Raw genomic sequence first — 12,513 nt, 5'->3', positions numbered from 1 at the left:
CAGCCGATCAGTGTTTCTCGCATCGATTATCCTCGGGGAAGGATCAAAATAAAAGAACAAAGTCTTTTTTAAAAAATTCACCTGTGAAGACATCCGGTCCAGGACTCTTGTTTGTTGGGAGTTTCGTTTTTTTAAAATTACTGCTTCGATTTTATCTGCACGGATTCTAAAAAAAAAATATTCGATAGATCCAGCTTGGACCTAAGAGACCTCTGAGGAAAGAGGTCTGGAGTCCAAAGGAAGGGGGAAAGTTGGGCTTGGCGGGACGGAGAGAGGCGCGGGCACTGCCCAAGGGGACAGCGATCCTGCAGAAAGCCGGCCGCTGCTGAAACTGAGCGAAGTGCGGAGGCGGCACTACGGTTACCCTGGCAACGGCGCTCTTGACAGGCGGATGCAGTGACGGAAGGGGAGCCGGGACTTCCGGCGGAAGTGGACGCTGCAGCTACGAGCCCGGGAAGATGCTTGGTGCAGTGTGGTGGTGGCGGCTGTGCCTCGGCCTGTGCAGCCTTCTCGTGGGGCAGGTGAAGGCGCCGAGCCCGATGGAGCCGCTGGAGCAGAGTCGGCCGTTCGCGGTGCTGCGTGGGCAGAATCTGGGTGAGCGGCTGCGGGCTGCGCTTCCGCCTCTCGGGGCACCGGGAGCCTTGGCACGCGCGGGGCGGGCGGCGGGGCATGAGTGAGGGTTGGGGGCTGGGGATGCGGGTGCGACCTCTCCAAAGGCCTGGGGAAGACGGCCTGAGCTTTACCGCTCAGCGCAAGGCCGGGTACACACTCGGCTCTCAGTACGTGCTGGTTGCATGAATGATCTGCGAGGCCCGAGACCTGGGTCTCAATCTGGGTCCCCTCCTCTCTGGCTTTGTGGGCCCAGGCTAGGCAACAGGGCGCATAGTGGTATATACCCCACCCCCTCTTCTTTCCCAGGTGGGGCAATAGTCATAGCAGTAACGGTAATTGATACTGGTTGTGCATTTCCTGTATTACTTCTGTCCTTTTGGAGTTGTGACGCACTGTCTTTGTCACCTTTATCCTTTCTTCTCACTGAAAAAAAGATGTGATTTCTATCTGGTCCGTTTTTAAATAATAACTGGGTTAAGTATGGAGGAATTGGTTGGGGGGTTCACAAATACCCCTAATTTACTGATTTAGATAAAACTATGGCCAAATCTTGGAGTTTTAGAGGAACAGTAACTGGACTGGTAAACAACCATGGTTAGGCCCCAAGCTGGAACCTGGGATGGGCCCACATACACATAAACGTACATTTGCTTGTTAAAAGTAACACCATTTTGAACTCCCACAGTCTCTGAGATAGTCACACAATCGGGAGTGCGTGTCACTCCCGGCAGGTTGCTGGTAATGTTAGTTTAAAGCCCAGGTCCTTATATCTAGTCCTGTACCACAGGTCAACTTGAGTTATCAGTTGTAGGTCCCACTTCTCACCTGAGCACATTGTAAATTTTAGTCGTGAAATTTACTCTCAAAAACATAGTAGATTCGTGAAGCTAATACCTTCCTCTCTGGCTTCATTTCCTGCCTTTCACCTTTACTGTTCCCGCCTCTGCCACACTTGCCATTGGCTTTTTGGCTTGCTCTGGCCTCAAGGCCCTTCATTTGCTGATCCTGGGGCCTGCAGTGCTCATCCTGCAAATCTTCACACAGCCGGCTCCTTCATTTCATTAAGGTCTCAGCTCCTGTGTCCCCACCTTAGATGCTTCCTCCACCACCATATCTACCCCTCCCCCATCACTGTCACATAACTGTAGCTCTTCAGGCTATGTGAAATGCTCTTATTTGTTTACATTCTCTCCCCCAAATACATGGAGACTTCCAGAGAGAGGGTCTGTTCATGGCAGTTTCCCCTCGCACCTGGAACCAAGTGGCATTTGGTAAATCATCGCCAATGAATGAATGACTTACAGAACCTTGAGCTGCCATTAGGAGGTAACCTGTATTCCTTTTGCAGTGTTGATGGGAACCATTTTCAGCATCCTGCTGGTGACCATGATCCTTATGGCATTTTGTGTCTACAAGCCCATTCGGCGTCGATGACGGCCGAGCAAGCAAGTTCTTCCACAAGCCTTTGGGAAAAGAATAAGTTGTGTTGCACACGGGTCAGTGGAGAAGCTGGAACCTGAACTTTCCTGCTTGGAAATGATCTTTGGTCTGGACAGTTGGTAAATTCTGATTTAGAAAAAACACTTAGCAGCTATTTTTTCCCTAACACTGTAATGCAAATAATTGGCCACTGAGTCTGCTTCTAGTATTTCTTTTTATATGTGGCTATACTTGTTAAAAGTAAGACCTAAAGCTCAGTGTAAAGTTTAGTGTTAAGCTGGAGTGCTTATGAAAAAGAAACACGGTAACCTTGTGACATAAAAACCACATTGGAAAGGACTAATTGTTAATGTTTGAAAAGATTAACAGGAATACTTAACATATAGACAGACATGCCCTACTTAAGAACCATCTGGTGACAGTTAGGTTAAGAATCACAAATGTTTTTAATTATACTGAGTTGGCCTAAAGTACTTTGGTTGCAAAGCAGTGTCCGCTGTGGGAAACTTAGGCCATCGCTCATGCAGCATCCAGCTCTGCACTCAGATACCCTCACTGAAGTCAGGGTCACATCAGGTAGGCCTATGATCATGTGTACCCTTAGGCTGGAGGGCTCTGGGGGTGGATTGGAAATGTTTCTAGTTGGCCCATCTGAAAAAGAACTCCTTCCTGCTCAAACATACGATCTCCCTTGTACTGCACTTAAATCTTTCCAGCCCTTGGCCTAAAACTTGTGGTAGCTTTTCAGATTTGGAATCTAGCAGACTCAGCAGGAACTCCTTTCGGCCCTGGGTGAGGAGGACTCACTATACCAGGCAGAGTGGCGGGTGTATATGTGTTTACACAAATTTTATTTCAACGTAGAAAATGCTGCTATTTGTTTGCACTGTTGGTGAACTGGATACCCCCCACCACTGAAATATTTCGTACTTACAAAGTGGTTATCAGTATTTATTTTATTGTAAAGGTGCTAGGTTTAATTTTATTATTAAACTGAAGTGCTTGTCTTGTGCTCCGTTCAAACACAGCACTGTTTTGTTTTGTTTTTTTAAACAACCTGCACTTAATGTGAAATAACTAATGTGGGATTCTGTAACTCTGACTTAAGGATTTCGTTTGTAACCCTAACATTGAGCCATTCAAATGTTAACTGTTCTGTGCTTTTCAGCAAATGTCAATTAAAATTAAAGTAAAATCTTACACTGTTTTACTCCTAATTATGTTCCAACTGTTTAAAATGCAGGTGTGTGTTTGAATCTAATCTCTAAGGAGCACTGTGAAGTGGAATTTTAAATTCATCTGTGAAATAATACTATTTCCCAAAGGCAAGGTACTATTTCAGAAAATTGAGCTAGATTAATCTCTCAGGCTGGGTCAGGGGTCTTGTTTCAGCTCCAGTTAAAAGCAGGCTTAACTTTGCCAGAGCCTCAGTTTCTCATCTGTGAAATGGTGATATACACACTTTATCTTAAGTATTGTGGAGATGAAACGATTTGAAAACTAACAAATGAAGGTGGGATTACTCGTTAGCCTGTCCCATAGAAATCCTTGGTTACTGACTGGAAGGAGGTGTAGGTGGGATTCTGAGACTGGCATTGACAGAGTTAAGTCCCACCTCATCTGGAATGCCACATTTTGATATGCTGCCAAAAAATTTATTGCCACTTTTAGGATTTTAAAGGGAAACAGTAAAAACTTGCCAGCCCTGTAAATCTTGTAACCTGCTGTTTGTTCAGTAATCGCCAGCCAGGTAGTAGGATCATGTTCATTTTCTGAAAAAGCTTTGCAATAGTTATTCCACATACAAATCCAAAACCCAGCCTACATCCTCACTCCAGTGTTACCGTCTGTTTAGTCTAAGATTTCAAGCTAAAGTAAGACAAAATCATCTTTGTAGAAAGAGGCTTGCTACAGAGAGACAAGTAAAGATAAGATCAGTTCTGGAAGAGAGGGAATTATACTGAAAAGCTTTATGTACCAGAGACTAACCAACTAGTATCTTCAGGTAGAATTATTTAATTATATTATTTCCTGACCATCTTAGGGAGTACGGGGAGGGTGGTAGCCAAACCCTAGACCTCATAAACTGAGCTGTACTCAGAATACCTACCAAGTATGCAAATGAATACATATGATTAATTTACCTCAATCATAAAAATGAGTAGTTTTAGCAAACACTGATCTTAACTTTCTTCAAAGTTGAGATTAAGAAGTCTGCAAGTGCTGCTTGAGATTTAGGGGCTCTGGAGTCTTAAGAGTATATTATATTTTTTCCAGCTGGATCTGTTTTATTTTTTAAATTTATCTTTATTGTTGAAAGTATTACAGGTATCCCATTTTTCCCCCCATAGGCCCCCTCCACCTGGCTTCCACCCCCCTCCCCAAGCCTTCACCGCATTATTATCTGTGTCCATGGGTTATGCATATAACTTCTTTGGTTAATTTCTTCCCACCCTCCACCCCTCTTCCCTCTTCCCTCTGATATAGGACCGTCTGTTGTATGTTTCAGTGTCTCTGGATCTATTTAGTTTGTCAGATTCTTTTGTTCATTAGCTTCTTCTTAAAGAAGACCTTTCAGCATTTCATGTAGTGCTGGTCTGGTGGTGGTGAACTCCTTTAGCTTTTTCTTATCTGTGAAGCTCTTTATCTGACCTTCAGTTCTAAATGGTAGCTTTGCTGGGTAGAGTCATCTTGGTTGTAGGTTCTTGTTTTTCATCATTGTGAATATTTCTTGCCACTCCCTTCTGGCCTGCAAGGTTTCTGTTGAGAAATCAGCTGACAGTCGTATGGGTGCTCCCTTGTAGGTAACTAACTGCTTTTCTCTTGCTGCTTTTAAGATTCTCTCTTTGTCTTTAGCCTTTGGCATTTTAATTAATGATGTGTCTTGGTATGGGCCTCTTTGGGTTCCTCTTGTTTGGGACTCTCTGTGCTTCCTGGACTTGTAAGTCTATTTCTTTCCCCAGGTAGGGGAAGTTTTCTGTCATTATTTTTTCAAATAGGTTTTCAATTTCTTGCTCTTTCCTCTCCTGGCACCCCAATAATACGAATGTTGGGCCTCTTGAACTTGTCCCAGAGACTCCCTACACTATCTTCATATTTCTGGATTCTTTTTTCTTTTTGCTCTTCTGGTTGGGTGTTTTGTTTCCTCATGTTCCAAACTGCTGATTTGATTCTCAGCGTCTTCTGCTCTACTGTTGATTCCCTGTAAATTATTCATTTCAGTTCATGTAGCCTTCATTTCTGATTGGTACTTTATTATGTCATTGATGATCTCACTAGTTTCCTTAGTAGTCTTACTAAGATCCTTGAGCATCCTTATGACCATTATTCTGAACTCTGTATCTCGTAGCTTGCTTGGCTCTATTTCATTTAGTTCCTCTTCTAGAGATTTCTTCTGTTCTTTCCTTTGTGACATGTTTCTTTGCCTCCACATTTTGGCTGCTTCCAGGTGTTTGTTTCTATGTATTAGGTAGAGCTGCTATGTCTCCTGGAATTTGTAGAGTGGCTTTGTGTAGTAGGTGTCCTGTAGGGTGCAGTGGCTCAGCCTCCCCAGTCACCTGAGCTGGGCCTTCTAGGTGCTCCCCTGTGTGGGTTGTGTGCACTGTCCTGTTGTACTTGAGCCTTGGTTGCTGTTGGTATCACTGGGAGGAATTGACCTCCAGGCCAATAGGTTGCGAGGGACCAGCTGCAGCTACAGCCGAAGAGCTGCTGTGCTGGAGACACCCCTATGGAGCAGGATTTATTTCAGTGGAGCTTTGGTGTTCACCAAGTGCGCCTCTTGAGTGTCACTCGTGGATATGGTAGGGTTGTAGTCCAGCGTGGTGGAGGCTGACCACCAGGTGCACTGTCTCTGGGGCCTCCAGGGAGGTGCACAGTCAGCTTCTGCCAGTGCCTTGCCCAGGGCCACCCAGCATGAGCTACACAGCAAACCCTAGTTGGCTGCTACTTGTGCCGGGCTTGGAGGTGTCCAGGAGAGGCCAAGCTATGAGCCAGTGCAGGCTGCCGCTAGTGCCAGGCCTGGGGCCGCTTATCAAGAGGTCTGGGGCACGCTGAGGCCAGCTGCTGCTTGTTTGAGAGATTTTAGGAAAGTCCTAAGCATGAGGCTTGAGAGGCCACTTGCATAGAAAGGCCCCTGGAAACGGCCTGGATGAGCTGCAGGTGGGAGGGGCGGGGCCAAAGGTGTGCGTCAGGTGCCGGCAATTCCAATATGGCGCCTGCCTGCCGGCTGTGTGCCGGGAGGACTCGCCACAGGAGCCATGGCCTCCGCCAGCTCTTCTGCCTGGCAGGAAGCCGCCCTCCAGCTCTTGCCCCGACTCCAGGCAGGTTAGTTCCTCCCCGAGTGTCCCGGGTCCTTTCTGGCTGCTGCCCGGCGCTGGGCTCAGAGGGAGCGTCCGAGTGAGTCCGTGCCGGGCCCTTTGGGAGGCGCTGCTGGGGCTCCCGCAGCCTCCGCGACCCTCAGCGACAGTCCCCACTGGTTTCACAGCCCGAGGTTGTGGGAACATCTCTTCCCAGCCTGGAGCCCCGGGCTGAGGGCCTGCTGTGGGGCTGGGATCCCTCACTCCTCCAGGAAACCTCCACCGCCGAGATTCCCTCCCAGATTTAACCCGGAGCACTGGGGGTGGGCCTGCGACCGAGTCTCCAAGATCCAGCCCCGATCCACCCGCGTCTCCGTCCCTCCTCCCGGTCCCGATGCTCCTTCAGTTCCCTGGTTGTAGGGCTTCTGTTCAGCCAGATCTCAGGAGGTTCTGAGTGATGGTGGTTCTGTATTTTAGTTGTCATTTTGATGTGGTTGCGGGAGGCGGCAGGCACAGCGGTTACCTGCGCTGCCATCTTGTTCAGTCTCCTGGATCTCGGTTTTAAATCACACGTATTTCTAGACATGGGCCTAGTTTGGACTTTGAACTCCATCACTTACTGTGCTGCAGTCGTTTAAAGTTGCCACAGTCCAACTTGTCTTAGATATCATCTGCCTTCAGCAGGAGACTGTTTTTTAACTAAATAAGCTGTAGATGTTGCATCTTGATCAGAGTAACAGTTTTCTTTCACAGTCTGTTTCCAAGAGGAGGGCTGAAGAGGTCTCAGAGCAGTCCTGCCACTGGCTTGCTTTTAGTTTCCATTTGAAACAAGGAGCATTGGGCGTGTGGACTGTATGATTGGGCAGGAAGGCTGAGAGGAGCATGTCACCTTGTAATATACAGCTGAGCACTGGGCGGGCATTCTGATGTTCTAGTATCACACGAAACTGGAAGTGTGGGTTCGTTCAGTGATGAGAAAAACAAGGTGAAAGAAAAAGACCAAAGGCTGTCTAGGCTAGTGAATGAGCACCCTCTAAGGAAGCAGTCTTTATTTGCATTTTAAGAGAGTGAAAACATAAACGAAAAACGCTGCAGACAGGTTGACAAAAAGCTCAGTCCCTTTTTAATTGGCTTCCTGGGAGAAAGTCAGAGACATGGGGAAGCAGAACAATGGAATGCCAACGTAAGAGATTACCTATGGTTCACCTCAGTGAGTAAACAATGGGGCCTCACTGCAGCCATTCCCAAGGAGTGTCCTCACGCAAGGTAAATATTAAGTAAACAAAACGCCAGGGTATGTATCTGAAACAAATGTGACGCTGCATATACTGGCCTGGTGTGCAGAGAAGGAATCTTGGTCAGATCATGACAAAAAAGACAGATGTTTATATGGAATCAAAAGCACATTTCTTTGTGACTAGGAACGTTTTACTGGCAATGCTAACTGTATAATACAGACTTTAACTGGACTGGTAGTTTATGTTTCTCTTCCTATCCCAAAAGAAGGCCAACACATAGGAAACTGATGTAAAGCAGAGGAGGATATTATTTACCAGGTAATTTTCAGTGCAGCCTATGGGAATGAATACAGAGCCGGCTGGAGAGGGTACCCTCAGCTGTATTCCCCAGGGTTCTGCATGTTCTGCGATGGTTATTTACAGAAGGGTTAGACAAAATAGTTAACTACTAAAAGTATTCAAAAAAGGCCTGAGAAAATCTGGTTAAAATGTATAACCTTGTATTGCTACTGATGGGAATAGTTTTTATATCTTTTAAAAATAATAAAAAGATTCTGTTAAAAAATATATTTATCCAGAAAGATGTTGATTTGAACTCTAAAAAGCAACGTGGAATCATCACTTTCCCTTTTGCAGAGCCACTGAGTTCCATTTGTAGCTCCCTTTCTAATTTCCACCCCTTCTCAAGTGAGCCAAGGCCATGCAGTGGGAGGAGCTTCCTGGACCTATATGTGGAAGTCCTGCGCTAGGGAAGGCGTGGCGCACACACACACTTGTTTGGTTCTATGCTGTCCGGTGTTTTGGCCAGCCTGCCCACTTCAAGAATAGAGCTCAGGTTCTCCTAGCTGTTCCTTCAGGGCCAAGATTAGCTGCCTTGGGTTTAGCCTGGAGGATCCTACTCTCAAAGGAACTGCCTTTACAAATACAAATCAGATCCCTCAATACGTGAAGTGAGGTGGTTTGAAATTATTAATTTTTAAGGCTAAGGCAACATCCGTGGTCATTAGTATATCTTAATTTGATGCAAATAGTTAACCCTAATCTAAAATAGATCCTGTACACATCTCCTCTTTAACTTTAGCTGGGGGTGGAAGGAATGGAATAAGGTGGAGATGGAGGAACAGTGATGGTGGCCTAGAAACCCTGTATAAAGGTAAAAATAAAAGAGTAGATCGGCACAGATTACCCATTTCTTTGGTGAACTGTAAATAAGTATCATAAATTTTCATAAACCACACTCTACAAAGGCTGCTGCTCTCATATATAAAAGCACCCTGACTGCAATAACTTGTTTTGTTATCACTCCTTGGTAAAAATTAACCTACAGACCTGCGGGGATTGGGGTTTTTGTCTAAAGCTGGTAGTAAAAATGTGACCTGCAAGCCAATGTAGCTCATGGAAAGTGACGATGCTCTCCTCCCCTTAGCCTGGAGATGTGGCCTGACGGTCCCCAGCCCCTTCACCAGGGAGTGTCATGGATGGACCAGGGAGTCCCTGGTCCTGCACCTCTGCGTAAAGAAGGGGGCAGCTGCCGTCTGCTGTGCACATGCGAGGTGCAGTCCCTCAGTCCCAGGGCCCTGGTAACGTAGCACCAGCGTGCAGCCCAGAGCCTCTGCTTTGTGCAGCCTGTGGGCGGAAGGGTCTATTTCTCAGTGAGAGACAGCTGTAAGACTTGCTGGAGCTCCGCCTCCTCCTCCCGAAGCCGGAGCTCTTGCTCCTCCAGCTCTTTGGCAGAGAGCTCCATGGCCAGCTGCAAATCGCTATCAAAACGGCTGGTCTCATTTGAGGCACCAGGGCATAGGCCTTCTGAGCTGGTGAGGAGGCTTTCCTGGATGGCCCTGTGTTGGAAAAGCAGGGGAAAAAAGAAACAGGAATTATCATCGTCATTATGGCAGCAACAGCAATTACATTTCTTAACTTCTTACCAAGTGCACACTGTGCTGGGTACATTATATGCACTTTGTGTACGTGATGCCATTTGATCTCACAAATGGGGCCATATACAGGTGAGAAACGTGCCGAAGATCACCCAGCTACTAAGTGATGGGGCTAGGAATTGAACTTGAATCTATTTTGAAGCAAAACCCAAGTTCTTCAACAGGTATTCATATGCCCAAAGTTTAGGAGAGTGCTTTGTAAAATGAATCTTTCTGGTTTCTTCCATTTAAAAAAAAAGAACTCTAGTTCTTTTCCAAAATGCCATCATCTTTAAAATTATGTAAATGCCCCACTGAGGGTATCTAGATCCTATATGATCACACATTCTTGACAGATCAGACCATCAGAAAACATTTCCTTGGGGCCTGTCTGCCAATGGTACTGGCCTGTGAACAAGTCAGCAATTCTATCGACCATTCTTAGAAACTCAGCCACCAAGAGATTAGAGCTGTTTTAATGAGTAACTGCCACAAGAGGAAGCAGGAGAGCTAACACTTTATCAAGTCTCTCCCACCAGGCACTGTTGTGTGTACAAAGTGCCTGTGCCAACCTCGGTTTAGTCATCAGGAGTTATGTCAATTACCTCTCATATTGGACATCGTAGACATGTGTCTGGCTGATCCCTCCATTCGAAGCTGGTCCTGAAAGGTCCTAAGAAAAACAAATGTGATGGACATGAATACCTCTTAGAAGGAATAGGTGTCATACTGATAAGGAAATGAAAACAGCAAGGACAAAATTAAAAATATTTACATGCCCATTACTGATAGTACTGTGTGAAGAACTAGTGAGGGCTTAGGTTATCTCTAAAATGACATTTCAGTGCCAGGTAGTATATGGTACACTACCCTGCTTAACAGCTTCTCATACGTGACACAAAATCAGTCTACTAAAAGCAGCTAACCTTGGGCAAAGTTCAAATGAACAAAGCAGGTGCTTCTTTTAGAGCAGGATTAGAATATGTAATTCAACAGTCATGCAGCACATAAGGTTTGGGTCAGTGAAGACCGTACATATGATGGTGGTACACCATACAGCCCAGTGTGCAGTAGGCTATACCATCTAGATTTATGTTAAGGGCATTTTATGAAATCACCTGACAACCCACTTCTCAGTATCTCCCCATTGCTCCTCATTAAGCACTGCATACCTGAATCTGTCGTGACTCTGGCCACTCCCCTTTGTAAAACTATGGTCAAGAAGGTTTATGTAGGTATTGGAGGAAAAATAAGCTCACTTATATAGGGAAAGAAGAGGTGTACTGGGCTGACAGGGATGTCCCGGGGCTGGGTTTTCTCCCAGAAGGCCTCTCATAGGGAATACGCCTGCTCTGGGCTCTGGCCCTTGGCCCAGCAGCCTCAGAAAACTGAATGGCTCTAAGAATGGGTCCATGAAGGCGAAGAGAGGGGCTCAGATTACTCAAACTCTGGGACTCAAGAAGAAAAGCAAAATGTCAAAAACCTGAGCCTGAGGAAGCCATAGGAGGGAGGGGACAGGAGTTGACGATGGGGAAGGAGGACCTCATACCTTGGACTGTCCCGTCCCAGGCAGGTGAGGCCTGGAGGAAGAACCATGTAAGAAAACAGAAAGCAACTGTCCCTAATGCTGGTCTGTCCTGTCCTTAGCTCTACTTTTAGCTAGAGACTCAAAGAGTTTGGGATTACACCCCATATAACAGAATAAAATGTCTCAGTAAAAAAAAAAAAAAAAAGTTAACAAAGAATCAACCAACACTTTCATCACACCCTTACTGAGCAGCCAAACACAATGATTGGTCTTCCTGGGGAGGAAGCTGAAATGAAAACCCACATACCTTTTTATGAGACTACTGACACATAGACAATGATCTAGGGAAAATCCGATGGTGTAAGCTAGCATGAATTTACTGTTTCAATACTAGAAAATTCTATAGCACACCCCAAAGATACATAATTATTAGCTATATGGGTGAACATGGGGAGAAGAAGTCTGTCAGGAGACGTCCTGTGATGCTGATGAGGCTATGCAAGTTATCTGAGATATATACAGGGTGTCCCCAAAAATGTGTACACATCTTGAATAATTAATTCCAATGGATTCAATCTGAAAAGAAAGAAACATCAATTGAGCTATCAGGAAAAAGTGTGTATACATGTTTTGGGGACACTCTGTATATCTCATACTATAACCACCTTTTGGAAAAGACCAGATGTATAAAATACAAAACAATCTCTGTAAATACCATAAACACACCAAAGTTGTTATTTAAAGTAAGTCTTTCAGGTTTAGCTACAAACTGTGGCCAAATGGGAGGGTAAAACCTCCCATGCCCTGCCATTTATTCTGATAAACGCACCTGACTCCTGCTAGACTCCAGTAAGCTCTGCTGGATGGCAAACTGCATTATCTCATAGTCTTCGTCCTGCAGATGCATGTTTTTGCCATTGTCTTGAACATGGTAGGATTCGGGAATTTCAAACACAGACTGATCAACCTCAAAGTTTGTGACCGGGGAAGCTGAGACGCAAAAAGTGACAGTCCAGTGCCTGAGTTAGTAAATAAATTTCCACTTCAACTATATACACTTTTTTTAAATTAAAAAAAAAGATATGATTAAAATCAAAGTTTGCTACTATGTGAGAGAGATTTTGAGAAATACTCTTGACAGCAAAAGTACCAGAATACTGCTTTTCTTTCTGCCTTGATTTTTTTTGGGTAATAAAATTAATGCAGTCATAAAAAATTACAGACGACTAAAATGAAAAGTGAAGATCTCTCTCCCTACACGCTTTCTCCTATTTCCACATTCCAGAAATAACCTGTATTTTATTCATGCATCCTTTGAGGACTGTGATGTGTATATACACAGTGAAACCAATGTGTCTTTTTATTTTTTTCCTTCTATTATGAAATACAGTGAACATATAAAAGAGAGTATACATATATACCTGTAAACTTAAAACAAACACCTGTGTATCTTTCAACTAGCCTAAGACACAGAACACTATTTT

General features: G+C 45.0%; 2 protein-coding genes across 3 annotated transcripts in view; one reads left to right on the top strand and one right to left on the bottom strand.

Moving 5' to 3' along the window:
* The first annotated feature begins 412 nt into the window (after positions 1–412).
* LOC308549888 (uncharacterized protein C12orf76 homolog) lies at positions 413–3,252 on the top strand. Its single transcript, XM_081123018.1, has 2 exons — positions 413–594; positions 1,961–3,252. The coding sequence occupies exons 1-2, from the start codon at positions 459–461 to the stop codon at positions 2,044–2,046; spliced, it is 222 nt and encodes a 73-aa protein (XP_080979144.1). The 5' UTR covers positions 413–458; the 3' UTR covers positions 2,047–3,252.
* A 4,106-nt stretch (positions 3,253–7,358) lies between these two features.
* Positions 7,359–12,513, bottom strand: part of ANKRD13A (ankyrin repeat domain 13A) — a 29,127-nt gene continuing 23,972 nt past the window's right edge. For both annotated transcript variants that reach the window (XM_081123444.1, XM_081123445.1), the window contains 3 exons: positions 11,859–12,019; positions 10,107–10,174; positions 7,359–9,423 (listed from right to left, as the gene is read on the bottom strand). In XM_081123444.1, coding sequence (XP_080979570.1) covers positions 9,228–9,423; positions 10,107–10,174; positions 11,859–12,019 — 425 coding nt within the window. In that variant the 3' untranslated portion in view covers positions 7,359–9,227. The remainder of the gene's footprint in view (positions 9,424–10,106; positions 10,175–11,858; positions 12,020–12,513) is intronic.

This window comes from Miniopterus schreibersii (assembly GCF_964146895.1).
Source record: "Miniopterus schreibersii genome assembly, chromosome: 20".
Taxonomy (NCBI): Eukaryota; Metazoa; Chordata; class Mammalia; order Chiroptera; family Miniopteridae; genus Miniopterus; species Miniopterus schreibersii.
This window is presented reverse-complemented; position numbering and strand designations above follow the sequence as displayed.